At 45.2% G+C, this 16,252-nt stretch overlaps 1 protein-coding gene across 1 annotated transcript in view; it reads left to right on the top strand.

Moving 5' to 3' along the window:
* The first annotated feature begins 4,305 nt into the window (after nucleotides 1–4,305).
* The window catches only part of LOC106563969 (serine/threonine-protein kinase sgk-1), a 51,652-nt gene continuing 39,705 nt past the window's right edge, over nucleotides 4,306–16,252 (top strand). Inside the window, exon 1 of the mRNA XM_045688919.1 lies at nucleotides 4,306–4,568. Coding sequence (XP_045544875.1) covers nucleotides 4,515–4,568 — 54 coding nt within the window. The 5' untranslated portion in view covers nucleotides 4,306–4,514. The remainder of the gene's footprint in view (nucleotides 4,569–16,252) is intronic.

Raw genomic sequence — 16,252 nt, 5'->3', positions numbered from 1 at the left:
TATTGGTCTTTTAATAGTGGTTTCTTTGCAGCAATTCGACCATGAAGGCCTGATTCACACAGTCTCCTCTGAACAGTTGATGTTGAGATGTGTCTGTTACTTGAACTCTGTGAAGCATTTATTTGGGCTGCAATTTCTCAGGCTGGTAACTCTGCACTTGATGAAACTTTCAAAGTTCTTGAAATGTTCCGTATTGACTGACCTTCATGTCTTAAAGTAATGATGGACTGTCGTTTCTCTTTGCTTATTTGAGCTGTTCTTGACTTAATATGGACTTGGTCTTTTACCAAATAGGGCTATCTTCTGTATACCAACCCTACCTTGTCACAACACAACTGATTGGCTCAAACACATTAAGAAGGAAAGAAATTCCACAAACTCAGAGTGTGTAAAGCTGTCATCAAAGCAAAGGGTGGCTACTTTGAAGAATCTCAAATATAAAATATATTTTGATCTGATAAACACGTCTCTGGTTACTACATGATTCCATATGTGTTATTTCATAGTGTTGATGTCTTCACTATTATTCTACAATGTAGAAAATAGTCAAAATAAAAGAAGAACTCTTACTGTGACCGATGGTGATCATATTACTTTAACCTGTATTATTAACCGTATAAACTGACACACACCAAAAACCCTGTTGTTTTCAAGTGGCAATAATAAATCACTCATCGATTTAGCAGAGGGATATGCGTTGTTGAAACTACCACAACTCCAAAAAACCATATGGAAACTGGAGATTTTTACACATCACTGGTTGGAGGACAAACTGCAGAACATTTTGGAATGTTGCATTTTGATACGGGGGGGGTCACCAAAACACAAAGAGAAACGCAACACTGTTTTGCCAATCACTCATTGCGCGAGTTGGGGGAGATGAAGTTGCACGTCTTGTTATAACTAACACAGCTCCAAAAACCACACAGAATCTGGGAATAATGTGTACTTCACTGGTTAGAGAACAACTTGTAGAAGACAGCTAGCTGCATTTTTGAAGTGTTGCATTTTTGATTGAAGTGGGTTGATAACGCGGTAAGCGTAATCGTTTTTAATCACTTCCATCAATATCACGCTGAAATCAAATAGAACGGGGCAAACGTTTGGGGTGTAGGGCTGTTTTAAACTAACACTATTCAAAGGCCACACGGAAACTTGGAATAACATATACATGGCTGGTTAAATGAGAACTTGTATGAGGCGTTCAACCTTCCCAAGTTCTCCCCATGTCACCTCGCTCCTCCGCACACTCCACTGGCTTCCGGAAGAAGCTCACATCCACTACAAGACCGTGGTACTTGCCTACGGAGCTGTTGCATCGCACTGCTGGCTTGCTGCTGGAGCTAAGCAGGGTTGGTCCTGGTCGGTCCCTGGATGGGAGACCAGATGCTGCTGGCTTGCTGCTGGAGCTAAGCAGGGTTGGTCCTGGTCAGTCCCTGGATGGGAGACCAGATGCTGCTGGCTTGCTGCTGGAGCTAAGCAGGGTTGGTCCTGGTCAGTCCCTGGATGGGAGACCAGATGCTGCTGGCTTGCTGCTGGAGCTAAGCAGGGTTGGTCCTGGTCGGTCCCTGGATGGGAGACCAGATGCTGCTGGCTTGGTTCTGAAGCTAAGCAGGGTTGGTCCTGGTCGGTCCCTGGATGGGAGACCAGATGCTGCTGGCTTGCTGCTGGAGCTAAGCAGGGTTGGTCCTGGTCGGTCCCTGGATGGGAGACCAGATGCTGCTGGCTTGCTGCTGGAGCTAAGCAGGGTTGGTCCTGGTCGGTCCCTGGATGGGAGACCAGATGCTGCTGGCTTGCTGCTGGAGCTAAGCAGGGTTGGTCCTGGTCGGTCCCTGGATGGGAGACCAGATGCTGCTGGCTTGGTTCTGAAGCTAAGCAGGGTTGGTCCTGGTCAGTCCCTGGATGGGAGACCAGATGCTGCTGGCTTGCTGCTGGAGCTAAGCAGGGTTGGTCCTGGTCGGTCCCTGGATGGGAGACCAGATGCTGCTGGCTTGCTGCTGGAGCTAAGCAGGGTTGGTCCTGGTCGGTCCCTGGATGGGAGACCAGATGCTGCTGGCTTGGTTTTGAAGCTAAGCAGGGGTTGGTCCTGGTCAGTCCCTGGATGGGAGACCAGATGCTGCTGGCTTGCTGCTGGAGCTAAGCAGGGTTGGTCCTGGTCGGTCCCTGGATGGGAGACCAGATGCTGCTGGCTTGGTTCTGAAGCTAAGCAGGGTTGGTCCTGGTCAGTCCCTGGATGGGAGACCAGACGCTGCTGGCTTGGTTTTGAAGCTAAGCAGGGTTGGTCCTGGTCGGTCCCTGGATGGGGAGACCAGATGCTGCTGGCTTGGTTCTGAAGCTAAGCAGGGTTGGTCCTGGTCAGTCCCTGGATGGGAGACCAGATGCTGCTGGCTTGGTTTTGAAGCTAAGCAGGGTTGGTCCTGGTCGGTCCCTGGATGGGAGACCAGATGCTGCTGGCTTGGTTTTGAAGCTAAGCAGGGGTTGATCCTGGTCAGTCCCTGGATGGGAGACCAGATGCTGCTGGCTTGGTTCTGAAACTAAGCAGGGTTGGTCCTGGTCAGTCCCTGGATGGGAGACCAGATGCTGCTGGCTTGCTGCTGAAGCTAGCAGGGTTGGTCCTGGTCAGTCCCTGGATGGGAGACCAGATGCTGCTGGCTTGCTTCTGAAGCTAAGCAGGGTTGGTCCTGGTCAGTTCCTGGATGGGAGACCAGATGCTGCTGGCTTGCTTCTGAAGCTAAGCAGGGTTGGTCCTGGTCAGTCCCTGGATGGGGAGACCAGATGCTGCTGGAAGTGGGGTTGGAGGGCCAGTAGGAGGTGCTCTTTCCTCTGGTCTAAAATAAAAAAATATCCCAATGCCCCAGGGCAGTGATTGGGGACATTGCCCTGTGTAGGGTGCTGTCTTTAGGATGGGATGTTAAACGGGTGTCCTGACTCTCTGAGGTCATTAAAGATCCCATGGTACTTATCGTAAGAGTAGGGGTGTTAACCCTGGTGTCCTGACTCTCTGTGGTCAGAGTAGGGGTGTTTACCCTGGTGTCAGAGTAGGGGTGTTAACCCTGGTGTCAGAGTAGGGGTGTTAACCCTGGTGTCAGAGTAGGGGTGTTTACCCTGGTGTCCTGACTCTGTGGTCAGAGTAGGGGGTGTTAACCCTGGTGTCAGAGTAGGGGTGTTAACCCTGGTGTCAGAGTAGGGGTGTTAACCCTGGTGTCCTGACTCTGTGGTCAGAGTAGGGGTGTTAACCCTGGTGTCCTGACTCTGTGGTCAGAGTAGGGGTGTTTACCCTGGTGTCAGAGTAGGGGTGTTAACCCTGGTGTCAGAGTAGGGGTGTTAACCCTGGTGTCAGAGTAGGGGTGTTAACCCTGGTGTCCTGACCTCTGTGGTCAGAGTAGGGGTGTTTACCCTGGTGTCAGAGTAGGGGTGTTTACCCTGGTGTCAGAGTAGGGGTGTTAACCCTGGTGTCAGAGTAGGGGTGTTAACCCTGGTGTCAGAGTAGGGGTGTTAACCCTGGTGTCAGAGTAGGGGTGTTAACCCTGGTGTCAGAGTAGGGTGTTAACCCTGGTGTCCTGGATAAAATCCCAATCTGACCCTCATACCATAATGGCCACCTAATCATCCCCAGCTTCCAATTCCTTTCCCTGTAACTATTCCCCAGGTCGTTGCTGTAAATGAAACTGTGTTCTCAGTCAACTGACCTGGTAAAAAAATATGGGTTAAATGAAATAAAATACCTTCAGGCTATGGTCAAACCCTACAGGGCTGTAGGGGAGAAGTAAAGGGGATTGTGATTGGGTAGCCTCTAAAGAGAGGAAGGAACAGGGAGAAGTGAAGGGGATTGTGATTGGGTAGCCTCGAAAGAGAGGAGGGAACAGGGAGATGTGAAGGGATGGTGATTGGGTAGCCTCTAAAGAGAGGAAGGAACAGGGAGAGGTAAAGGGATTGTGGGTAGCCTCTAAAGAGAGGAAGGAACAGGGAGAAGTGAAGGGGATTGTGATTGGGTAGCCTCGAAGAGAGAGGAAGGAACAGGGAGAGGTAAAGGGGATTGTGGGTAGCCTCTACTACATGTGATAACCATGTTGTCAGATCTATAGAATGGGGCTTGTTGCCAGGACTACGGCCGTTTGGAATTGATTCTATGTCTCCTCCCCATTATGTCTCATACCCACCCCCTCCTCTCCCCACCCCTCCTCTCCCCACCCCCTCCTCTCTCCACCCCCTCCTCTCCCCACCCTCTCCTCTCCCCACCCCCTCCTCTCTCCACCCCTCTCCTCTCCCCACCCCTCCACAGAGACCCCAGCAGGGACAGGGGAAGAGAAGAGACTCAATGTTCAACAGGATGGAGAGGATTATTTTCCTCCGTTAGTCTGTCCATCCCTGCGAGCCTCTGTCGCCTGGCCCCTCCCACCCTGCGGCTCGGCCATCGAAGGACGATCAGAGATAAGACCCCTCCTATCCCGGACCAGGTGTTAGGAGGGCCAGATAGACTGAGAGCAGAGTGGAGTCTGCCTGGCTTCATATCTATGTTCCTCCCTGAGTTCCCTCACAGAGCTGTACCAGGACACCAACACTTCCAGGTAGGACAAGCACGCACGCACGCACGCACGCACGCACACACGCACGCACACACGCACGCACGCACGCACGCACGCACACACAGACACGCGCACACACGCACGCACGCACGCACGCACGCGCACACAGACACACACGCACACACGTACGCACGCACGCACGCACTACACGCACGCACGCAACATGCAATAATCGTCTGACTGTTGTCCCTTTACTCTGTCTCGATAACCCGACCCTAGGCAACAGTGACTAGGCAACAGTGACTGGGCAACAGTGACTAGGCAACAGTGACTGGGCAACAGTGACTAGGCAACAGTGACTGGGCAACAGTGGCGAGGGTCTGGTTTCAATGACTGACTCTTTTAGCAACTTTGATAAGGGGGAAAAAATTATAATTCAGACAGACATCTCCCAACAAATCACACTGGGCCCATTGACCAGACCCACCACACTGGGCCCATTGACCAGACCCACCACACTGGGGACATTGACCAGACCCACCACACTGGGGGACATTGACCAGATCCACCACACTGGGGACATTGACCAGATCCACCACACTGGGGACATTGACCAGATCCACCACACTGGGGACATTGACCAGATCCACCACACTGGGAACATTGACCAGATCCACCACACTGGGCCCATTGACCAGATCCACCACACTGGGAACATTGACCAGATCCACACTGGGAACATTGACCAGATCCACCACACTGGGAACATTGACCAGATCCACCACACTGGGCCCATTGACCAGACCCACCACACTGGGGACATTGACCAGATCCACCACACTGGGAACATTGACCAGATCCACCACACTGGGGACATTGACCAGATCCACCACACTGGGAACATTGACCAGATCCACCACACTGGGAACATTGACCAGATCCACCACACTGGGGACATTGACCAGATCCACCACACTGGGGACATTGACCAGACCCACCACACTGGGGACATTGACCAGATCCACCACACTGGGGACATTGACCAGATCCACCACACCGGGGACATTGACCAGATCCACCACACTGGGGACATTGACCAGATCCACCACACTGGGAACATTGACCAGATCCACCACACTGGGAACATTGACCAGATCCACCACACTGGGGACATTGACCAGATCCACCACACTGGGGACATTGACCAGACCCACCACACTGGGGACATTGACCAGATCCACCACACTGGGCCCATTGACCAGACCCACCACACTGGGAACATTGACCAGATCCACCACACTGGGCCCATTGACCAGATCCACCACACTGGGCACATTGACCAGATCCACACTGGGCGAAATCCCTGTCAGCACATTCCTGCAGGTCATTTAAGGTTTTTAAAGACTGACTCAGCATATTTGTATATGTTTTCCTTTTCATTCTAGTGAATTGTTGGTACTTATAGGTGACTGTAGGACTGTTTAAACTCCGAGGCCATAAAATGACTTTTTACTCAAATGATAAATGCAAGACTCAATCCCAAAGACATCTCAAAGTCAACACTTATTGATGTTATTCTAACTAACAATCCTCCCGCACAAATACTCGGCCGTTGGTATTTTCGCTAATGATTTAAGTGATCATTGTGCAGCTGCTTGTATTAGAGACACTAAAATCCCCAAAGTGCCCCCTCAGTTCATAGTCAAACTACATTTTGCCAGTTCTGTGAGCAGGCATTCCTGCATGCAACTGGGATAGGATTGCCCTTATTCCAGACATCGAAGAGGCATTCTATTTTCATTCCATGTTTTCTACTATCTGTGATAAACACGCCCTCTCAAAAAAGTACCGGGTAAGAGGTTGTGGACAATCCCTGGTTTACAGGGGAATTATCTGATTTGATCCAGAAATACACAATGGGCCAAAGCCAGAAAGGGTAATTCCCAGGCCGAATGGCAGTTATTCAGGGCACTGAGATACGGAAATGTAAATCTAGCTTCTATTACTAATCTACAAAGGCAAACGTCTATAACCCCACGAAATGATTGAAAACCATTAAATCCATGAATGCGAACACAAACTGGTCTCCTGCTAAAATTGTCCTCAGATTCAATGGATGTGACTTGACAAGAATAAACTGCTTGACGTGTTGAATAAGGATTTTAGCTGAGCATTTATTTGACAGTGAACTCAATCCTAACATCTCGAATGAGGCTGTGAATGAAACGGCCGTCGAGCCGGCCTCACGCTTCATCTATTTCATTTTTATAGAGATTGAGCTTTCAGAAGTTGTAAAAGCACTCAAATCTATTGATATTAAGAAAGCAGCTGGTCCGGATCAATTAAAACCTTATTTAAAAAATAAATAAATTGGTGCAGAGATCATTGCTGCCCCTCACTCATAACATATACATCAGGAAGCAGGTGCAGAAGGTAAGGGACCGATACAGATTAACAAACAGGAGAAGCGTACTGAACGTGAGAGAGAACAATACCACCTAATGACTGATGTCGACTGAGGGCTAAATAAAGGGGAGTAATCAAGGAGAAAATGATGACCAGGTGTGTAATGATGGGGAACAGGTGTGTGTAATGATGTGGACCAGGTGTGTGTAATGATGTGGACCAGGTGTGCGTAATGATGAGATCCAGGTGTGTGTAATGATGGGGACCAGGTGCGTAATGATGGGGAACAGGTGTGTGTAATGACGGGGACCAGGTGTGTGTAATGACGTGGACCAGGTGTGCGTAATGATGGGGGACCAGGTGTGTGTAATGATGTGGAGCAGGTGTGTGTAATGATGGGGACCAGGTGTGTGTAATGATGTGGACCAGGTGTGTGTAATGATGTGGACCAGGTGTGCGTAATGATGAGATCCAGGTGTGTGTAATGATGGAGACCAGGTGTGTGTAATGATGGGGAGCAGGTGTGTGTAATGATGGGGACCAGGTGTGTGTAATGATGGGGACCAGGTGTGTAATGATGTGGACCAGGTGTGTGTAATGATGTGGACCAGGTGTGTGTAATGATGAGATCCAGGTGTGTGTAATGATGGAGACCAGGTGTGTGTAATGATGGGGAGCAGGTGTGTGTAATGATGGGGACCAGGTGTGTGTAATGATGGGGACCAGGTGTGTGTAATGATGGGGACCAGGTGTGTGTAATGATGGAGACCAGGTGTGCGTAATGATGGGGACCAGGTGTGTGTAATGATGGGGACCAGGTGGTGTAATGATGGGGAACAGGTGTGTGTAATGATGATAACCGAGGTGTGTGTAATGATGGGGAACAGGTGTGTGTAATGATGGAGACCAGGTGTGTGTAATGATTAACCAGGTGTGTGTAATGATGGGGAACAGGTGTGTGTAATGATGGAGACCAGGTGTGTGTGATGATGGTGAACAGGTGTGCGTAATGATGGGGAACAGGTGTGTGTAATGATGGTGAACAGGTGTGTGTAATGACGATAACCAGGTGTGTGTAATGATGGTGAACAGGTGTGTGTAATGATGGGGAACAGGTGTGTGTAATGATGTGGACCAGGTGTGTGTAATGATGGGGAACAGGTGTGCGTAATGATGAGATCCAGGTGTGTGTAATGATGGTGACCAGGTGTGTGTAATGATGGGGACCAGGTGTGTGTAATGATGGGGACCAGGTGTGTGTAATGATGGGGAACAGGTGTGTGTAATGATGGAGACCAGGTGTGTAATGATGAGATCCAGGTGTGTGTAATGATGGAGACCAGGTGTGCGAATTGATGAGATCCAGGTGTGTAATGATGGGGAACAGGTGTGCGTAATGATGGGGAACAGTGGTGCGTAATGGTGACCAGGTGTGCATAATGATGGTGACCAGGTGTGCATAATGATGGTGACCAGGTGTGCGTAATGATGGGGAACAGGTGTGCGTAACGTTAGTTACCAGGGCGGTGGTTAATAGACCGGCGATGTCGAGCGACGGAGGGAGGGAGCAGGAGTATTTATTTATTTGACTTTTTATTTAACCTTTATTTAACCTTTATTTAACCTTTATTTAACCGGGCGTGACACATATTTCATTGGCGAGTAATACCATTCCAAAAGTCTGGAAAGCAGCATATGTCACGCCTTTACATAAGGGGTGGAGATCAGTCCTATGTCACGCCTTTACATAAGGGTGGCGATCAGTCCTATGTCACGCCTTTACATAAGGGTGGCGATCAGTCCTATGTCACGCCTTTACATAAGGGTGGAGATCAGTCCTATGTCACGCCTTTACATTAGGGTGGAGATCCAGCCTACGTCATGCCAGACAGCCTCTACAGTCCCATTAGTTTCCATTACAGCCTGGATATTAATGCTAACAGTCACTACAGTCCCATTAGTTTCCATTACAGCCTGGATATTAATGCTAACAGTCACTACAGTCCCATTAGTTTCCATTTCAGCCTGGATATTAATGCTAACAGTCACTACAGTCCCATTAGTTTCCATTACAGCCTGGATATTAATGCTAACAGTCTCTACAGTCCCATTAGTTTCCATTACAGCCTGGATATTAATGCTAACAGTCACTACAGTCCCATTAGTTTCCATTACAGCCTGGATATTAATGCTAACACAGTCACTACAGTCCCATTAGTTTCCATTACAGCCTGGATATTAATGCTAACAGTCACTACAGTCCCATTAGTTTCCATTACAGCCTGGATATTAATGCTAACAGTCTCTACAGTCCCATTAGTTTCCATTACAGCCTGGATATTAATGCTAACAGTCACTACAGTCCCATTAGTTTCCATTACAGCCTGGATATTAATGCTAACACAGTCACTACAGTCCCATTAGTTTCCATTACAGCCTGGATATTAATGCTAACAGTCACTACAGTCCCATTAGTTTCCATTACAGCCTGGATATTAATGCTAACAGTCACTACAGTCCCATTAGTTTCCATTACAGCCTGGATATTAATGCTAACACAGTCACTACAGTCCCATTAGTTTCCATTACAGCCTGGATATTAATGCTAACAGTCACTACAGTCCCATTAGTTTCCATTACAGCCTGGATATTAATGCTAACAGTCACTACAGTCCCATTAGTTTCCATTACAGCCTGGATATTAATGCTAACAGTCTCTACAGTCCCATTAGTTTCCATTACAGCCTGGATATTAATGCTAACAGTCACTACAGTCCCATTAGTTTCCATTACAGCCTGGATATTAATGCCAACACAGCCTCTACAGTCCCATTAGTTTCCATTACAGCCTGGATATTAATACCAACACAGTCACTACAGTCCCATTAGTTTCCATTACAGCCTGGATATTAATGCTAACAGTCACTACAGTCCCATTAGTTTCCATTACAGCCTGGATATTAATGCTAACAGTCACTACAGTCCCATTAGTTTCCATTACAGCCTGGATATTAATGCTAACAGTCTCTACAGCCCATTAGTTTCCATTACAGCCTGGATATTAATGCCAACACAGTCACTACAGTCCCATTAGTTTCCATTACAGCCTGGACATTAATGCTAACAGTCACTACAGTCCCATTAGTTTCCATTACAGCCTGGATATTAATGCCAACACAGTCACTACAGTCCCATTAGTTTCATTACAGCCTGGATATTAATGCTAACAGTCTCTACAGTCCCATTAGTTTCCATTTCAGCCTGGATATTAATGCTAACAGTCTCTACAGTCCCATTAGTTTCCATTACAGCCTGGATATTAATGCTAACACAGTCACTACAGTCCCATTAGTTTCCATTACAGCCTGGATATTAATGCTAACAGTCTCTACAGTCCCATTAGTTTCCATTTCAGCCTGGATATTAATGCTAACAGTCTCTACAGTCCCATTAGTTTCCATTACAGCCTGGATATTAATGCTAACAGTCACTACAGTCCCATTAGTTTCCATTACAGCCTGGATATTAATGCTAACAGTCACTTCAGTCCCATTAGTTTCCATTACAGCCTGGATATTAATGCTAACAGTCACTACAGTCCCATTAGTTTCCATTACAGCCTGGATATTAATGCTAACAGTCACTTCAGTCCCATTAGTTTCCATTACAGCCTGGATATTAATGCTAACAGTCACTACAGTCCCATTAGTTTCCATTACAGCCTGGATATTAATGCTAACAGTCACTACAGTCCCATTAGTTTCCATTACAGCCTGGATATTAATGCTAACAGTCACTACAGTCCCATTAGTCTACATTACAGCCTGGATATTAATGCTAACAGTCTCTACAGTCCCATTAGTTTCCATTACAGCCTGGATATTAATGCTAACAGTCTCTACAGTCCCATTAGTTTCCATTACAGCCTGGATATTAATACCAACACAGTCACTACAGTCCCATTAGTTTCCATTACAGCCTGGATATTAATGCTAACACAGTCTCTACAGTCCCATTAGTTTCCATTACAGCCTGGATATTAATGCTAACAGTCTCTACAGTCCCATTAGTTTCCATTACAGCCTGGATATTAATGCTAACAGTCACTACAGTCCCATTAGTTTCCATTACAGCCTGGATATTAATGCTAACAGTCTCTACAGTCCCATTAGTTTCCATTGCAGCCTGGATATTAATGCTAACAGTCACTACAGTCCCATTAGTTTCCATTACAGCCTGGATATTAATGCCAACACAGTCACTACAGTCCCATTAGTTTCCATTACAGCCTGGATATTAATGCTAACAGTCTCTACAGTCCCATTAGTTTCCATTACAGCCTGGATATTAATGCTAACAGTCACTACAGTCCCATTAGTTTCCATTACAGCCTGGATATTAATGCTAACAGTCACTACAGTCCCATTAGTTTCCATTACAGCCTGGATATTAATGCTAACAGTCACTACAGTCCCATTAGTTTCCATTACAGCCTGGATATTAATGCTAACAGTCACTACAGTCCCATTAGTTTCCATTACAGCCTGGATATTAATGCTAACAGTCACTACAGTCCCATTAGTTTCCATTACAGCCTGGATATTAATACCAACACAGTCACTACAGTCCCATTAGTTTCCATTGCAGCCTGGATATTAATGCTAACACAGTCACTACAGTCCCATTAGTTTCCATTACAGCCTGGATATTAATGCCAACACAGTCTCTACAGTCCCATTAGTTTCCATTACAGCCTGTATATTAATGCTAACAGTCACTACAGTCCCATTAGTTTCCATTACAGCCTGGATATTAATGCTAACACAGTCTCTACAGTCCCATTAGTTTCCATTACAGCCTGGATATTAATGCTAACAGTCTCTACAGTCCCATTAGTTTCCATTACAGCCTGGATATTAATGCTAACAGTCACTACAGTCCCATTAGTTTCCATTACAGCCTGGATATTAATGCTAACAGTCACTACAGTCCCATTAGTTTCCATTACAGCCTGGATATTAATGCCAACACAGTCACTACAGTCCCATTAGTTTCCATTACAGCCTGGATATTAATGCTAACAGTCACTACAGTCCCATTAGTTTCCATTACAGCCTGGATATTAATGCTAACAGTCACTACAGTCCCATTAGTTTCCATTACAGCCTGGATATTAATGCTAACAGTCACTACAGTCCCATTAGTTTCCATTACAGCCTGGATATTAATGCTAACAGTCTCTACAGTCCCATTAGTTTCCATTACAGCCTGGATATTAATGCTAACAGTCACTACAGTCCCATTAGTTTCCATTACAGCCTGGATATTAATGCTAACACAGTCTCTACAGTCCCATTAGTTTCCATTACAGCCTGGATATTAATGCTAACAGTCACTACAGTCCCATTAGTTTCCATTACAGCCTGGATATTAATGCTAACAGTCACTACAGTCCCATTAGTTTCCATTACAGCCTGGATATTAATGCCAACAGTCACTACAGTCCCATTAGTTTCCATTACAGCCTGGATATTAATGCTAACAGTCACTACAGTCCCATTAGTTTCCATTACAGCCTGGATATTAATGCTAACAGTCTCTACAGTCCCATTAGTTTCCATTACAGCCTGGATATTAATGCTAACAGTCACTACAGTCCCATTAGTTTCCATTACAGCCTGGATATTAATGCTAACAGTCACTACAGTCCCATTAGTTTCCATTACAGCCTGGATATTAATGCTAACAGTCACTACAGTCCCATTAGTTTCCATTACAGCCTGGATATTAATGCTAACAGTCACTACAGTCCCATTAGTTTCCATTACAGCCTGGATATTAATGCTAACAGTCTCTACAGTCCCATTAGTTTCCATTACAGCCTGGATATTAATGCTAACAGTCACTACAGTCCCATTAGTTTCCATTACAGCCTGGATATTAATACCAACACAGTCACTACGGTCCCATTAGTTTCCATTACAGCCTGGATATTAATACCAACACAGTCACTACAGTCCCATTAGTTTCCATTACAGCCTGGATATTAATGCTAACAGTCACTACAGTCCCATTAGTTTCCATTTCAGCCTGGATATTAATGCTAACAGTCACTACAGTCCCATTAGTCTACATTACAGCCTGGATATTAATGCTAACAGTCTCTACAGTCCCATTAGTTTCCATTACAGCCTGGATATTAATGCCAACACAGTCTCTACAGTCCCATTAGTTTCCATTACAGCCTGGATATTAATGCTAACAGTCACTACAGTCCCATTAGTTTCCATTACAGCCTGGATATTAATGCTAACACAGTCACTACAGTCCCATTAGTTTCCATTACAGCCTGGATATTAATGCTAACAGTCACTACAGTCCCATTAGTTTCCATTACAGCCTGGATATTAATGCTAACAGTCTCTACAGTCCCATTAGTTTCCATTACAGCCTGGATATTAATGCTAACAGTCACTACAGTCTCATTAGTTTCCATTACAGCCTGGATATTAATGCCAATACAGTCTCTACAGTCCCATTAGTTTCCATTACAGCCTGGATATTAATGCTAACAGTCACTACAGTCCCATTAGTTTCCATTACAGCCTGGATATTAATGCTAACAGTCTCTACAGTCCCATTAGTTTCCATTACAGCCTGGATATTAATGCTAACAGTCACTACAGTCCCATTAGTTTCCATTACAGCCTGGATATTAATGCCAACACAGTCACTACAGTCCCATTAGTTTCCATTACAGCCTGGATATTAATGCCAACGCAGTCTCTACAGTCCCATTAGTTTCCATTACAGCCTGGATATTAATGCTAACAGTCACTACAGTCCCATTAGTTTCCATTACAGCCTGGATATTAATGCTAACAGTCTCTACAGTCCCATTAGTTTCCATTACAGCCTGGATATTAATGCTAACAGTCACTACAGTCCCATTAGTTTCCATTACAGCCTGGATATTAATGCTAACAGTCACTACAGTCCCATTAGTTTCCATTACAGCCTGGATATTAATACCAACACAGTCACTACAGTCCCATTAGTTTCCATTACAGCCTGGATATTAATGCTAACAGTCACTACAGTCCCATTAGTTTCCATTACAGCCTGGATATTAATGCTAACAGTCTCTACAGTCCCATTAGTTTCCATTACAGCCTGGATATTAATGCTAACAGTCTCTACAGTCCCATTAGTTTCCATTACAGCCTGGATATTAATGCTAACAGTCACTACAGTCCCATTAGTTTCCATTACAGCCTGGATATTAATGCCAACACAGCCTCTACAGTCCCATTAGTTTCCATTACAGCCTGGATATTAATGCTAACAGTCACTACAGTCCCATTAGTTTCCATTACAGCCTGGATATTAATGCTAACAGTCACTACAGTCCCATTAGTTTCCATTACAGCCTGGATATTAATGCTAACAGTCACTACAGTCCCATTAGTTTCCATTACAGCCTGGATATTAATGCTAACAGTCACTACAGTCCCATTAGTTTCCATTACAGCCTGGATATTAATGCTAACAGTCACTACAGTCCCATTAGTTTCCATTACAGCCTGGATATTAATGCTAACACAGTCTCTACAGTCCCATTAGTTTCCATTACAGCCTGGATATTAATGCTAACAGTCTCTACAGTCCCATTAGTTTCCATTACAGCCTGGATATTAATGCTAACACAGTCACTACAGTCCCATTAGTTTCCATTACAGCCTGGATATTAATGCTAACAGTCACTACAGTCCCATTAGTTTCCATTACAGCCTGGATATTAATACCAACACAGTCTCTACAGTCCCATTAGTTTCCATTACAGCCTGGATATTAATGCCAACACAGTCACTACAGTCCCATTAGTTTCCATTACAGCCTGGATATTAATGCTAACAGTCACTACAGTCCCATTAGTTTCCATTACAGCCTGGATATTAATGCTAACACAGTCTCTACAGTCCCATTAGTTTCCATTACAGCCTGGATATTAATGCTAACAGTCACTACAGTCCCATTAGTTTCCATTACAGCCTGGATATTAATGCCAACACAGTCTCTACAGTCCCATTAGTTTCCATTACAGCCTGGATATTAATGCTAACAGTCTCTACAGTCCCATTAGTTTCCATTACAGCCTGGATATTAATGCTAACAGTCACTACAGTCCCATTAGTTTCCATTACAGCCTGGACATTAATGCCAACACAGTCACTACAGTCCCATTAGTTTCCATTACAGCCTGGATATTAATGCTAACAGTCACTACAGTCCCATTAGTTTCCATTACAGCCTGGATATTAATGCTAACAGTCACTACAGTCCCATTAGTTTCCATTACAGCCTGGATATTAATGGTAACACAGTCACTACAGTCCCATTAGTTTCCATTACAGCCTGGATATTAATGCTAACAGTCACTACAGTCCCATTAGTTTCCATTACAGCCTGGATATTAATGCTAACAGTCTCTACAGTCCCATTAGTTTCCATTACAGCCTGGATATTAATGCTAACACAGTCACTACAGTCCCATTAGTTTCCATTACAGCCTGGATATTAATGCCAACACAGTCACTACAGTCCCATTAGTTTCCATTACAGCCTGGATATTAATGCTAACAGTCACTACAGTCCCATTAGTTTCCATTACAGCCTGGATATTAATGGCAACACAGTCACTACAGTCCCATTAGTTTCCATTACAGCCTGGATATTAATGCTAACAGTCACTACAGTCCCATTAGTTTCCATTACAGCCTGGATATTAATGCTAACAGTCACTACAGTCCCATTAGTTTCCATTACAGCCTGGATATTAATGCTAACAGTCACTACAGTCCCATTAGTTTCCATTACAGCCTGGATATTAATGCTAACAGTCACTACAGTCCCATTAGTTTCCATTACAGCCTGGATATTAATGCTAACAGTCACTACAGTCCCATTAGTTTCCATTACAGCCTGGATATTAATGCTAACAGTCTCTACAGTCCCATTAGTTTCCATTACAGCCTGGATATTAATGCCAACACAGTCTCTACAGTCCCATTAGTTTCCATTGCAGCCTGGATATTAATGCTAACAGTCACTACAGTCCCATTAGTTTCCATTACAGCCTGGATATTAATGCTAACAGTCTCTACAGTCCCATTAGTTTCCATTACAGCCTGGATATTAATGCTAACAGTCACTACAGTCCCATTAGTTTCCATTACAGCCTGGATATTAATGCCAACACAGTCACTACAGTCCCATTAGTTTCCATTACAGCCTGGATATTAATGCTAACAGTCACTACA

Source organism: Salmo salar, chromosome ssa11, assembly GCF_905237065.1.
Source record: "Salmo salar chromosome ssa11, Ssal_v3.1, whole genome shotgun sequence".
Classification (NCBI taxonomy): domain Eukaryota; kingdom Metazoa; phylum Chordata; class Actinopteri; order Salmoniformes; family Salmonidae; genus Salmo; species Salmo salar.
Note: the sequence above shows the minus strand (reverse complement) of the source record. Positions and strands in the feature narration are given on the sequence as shown.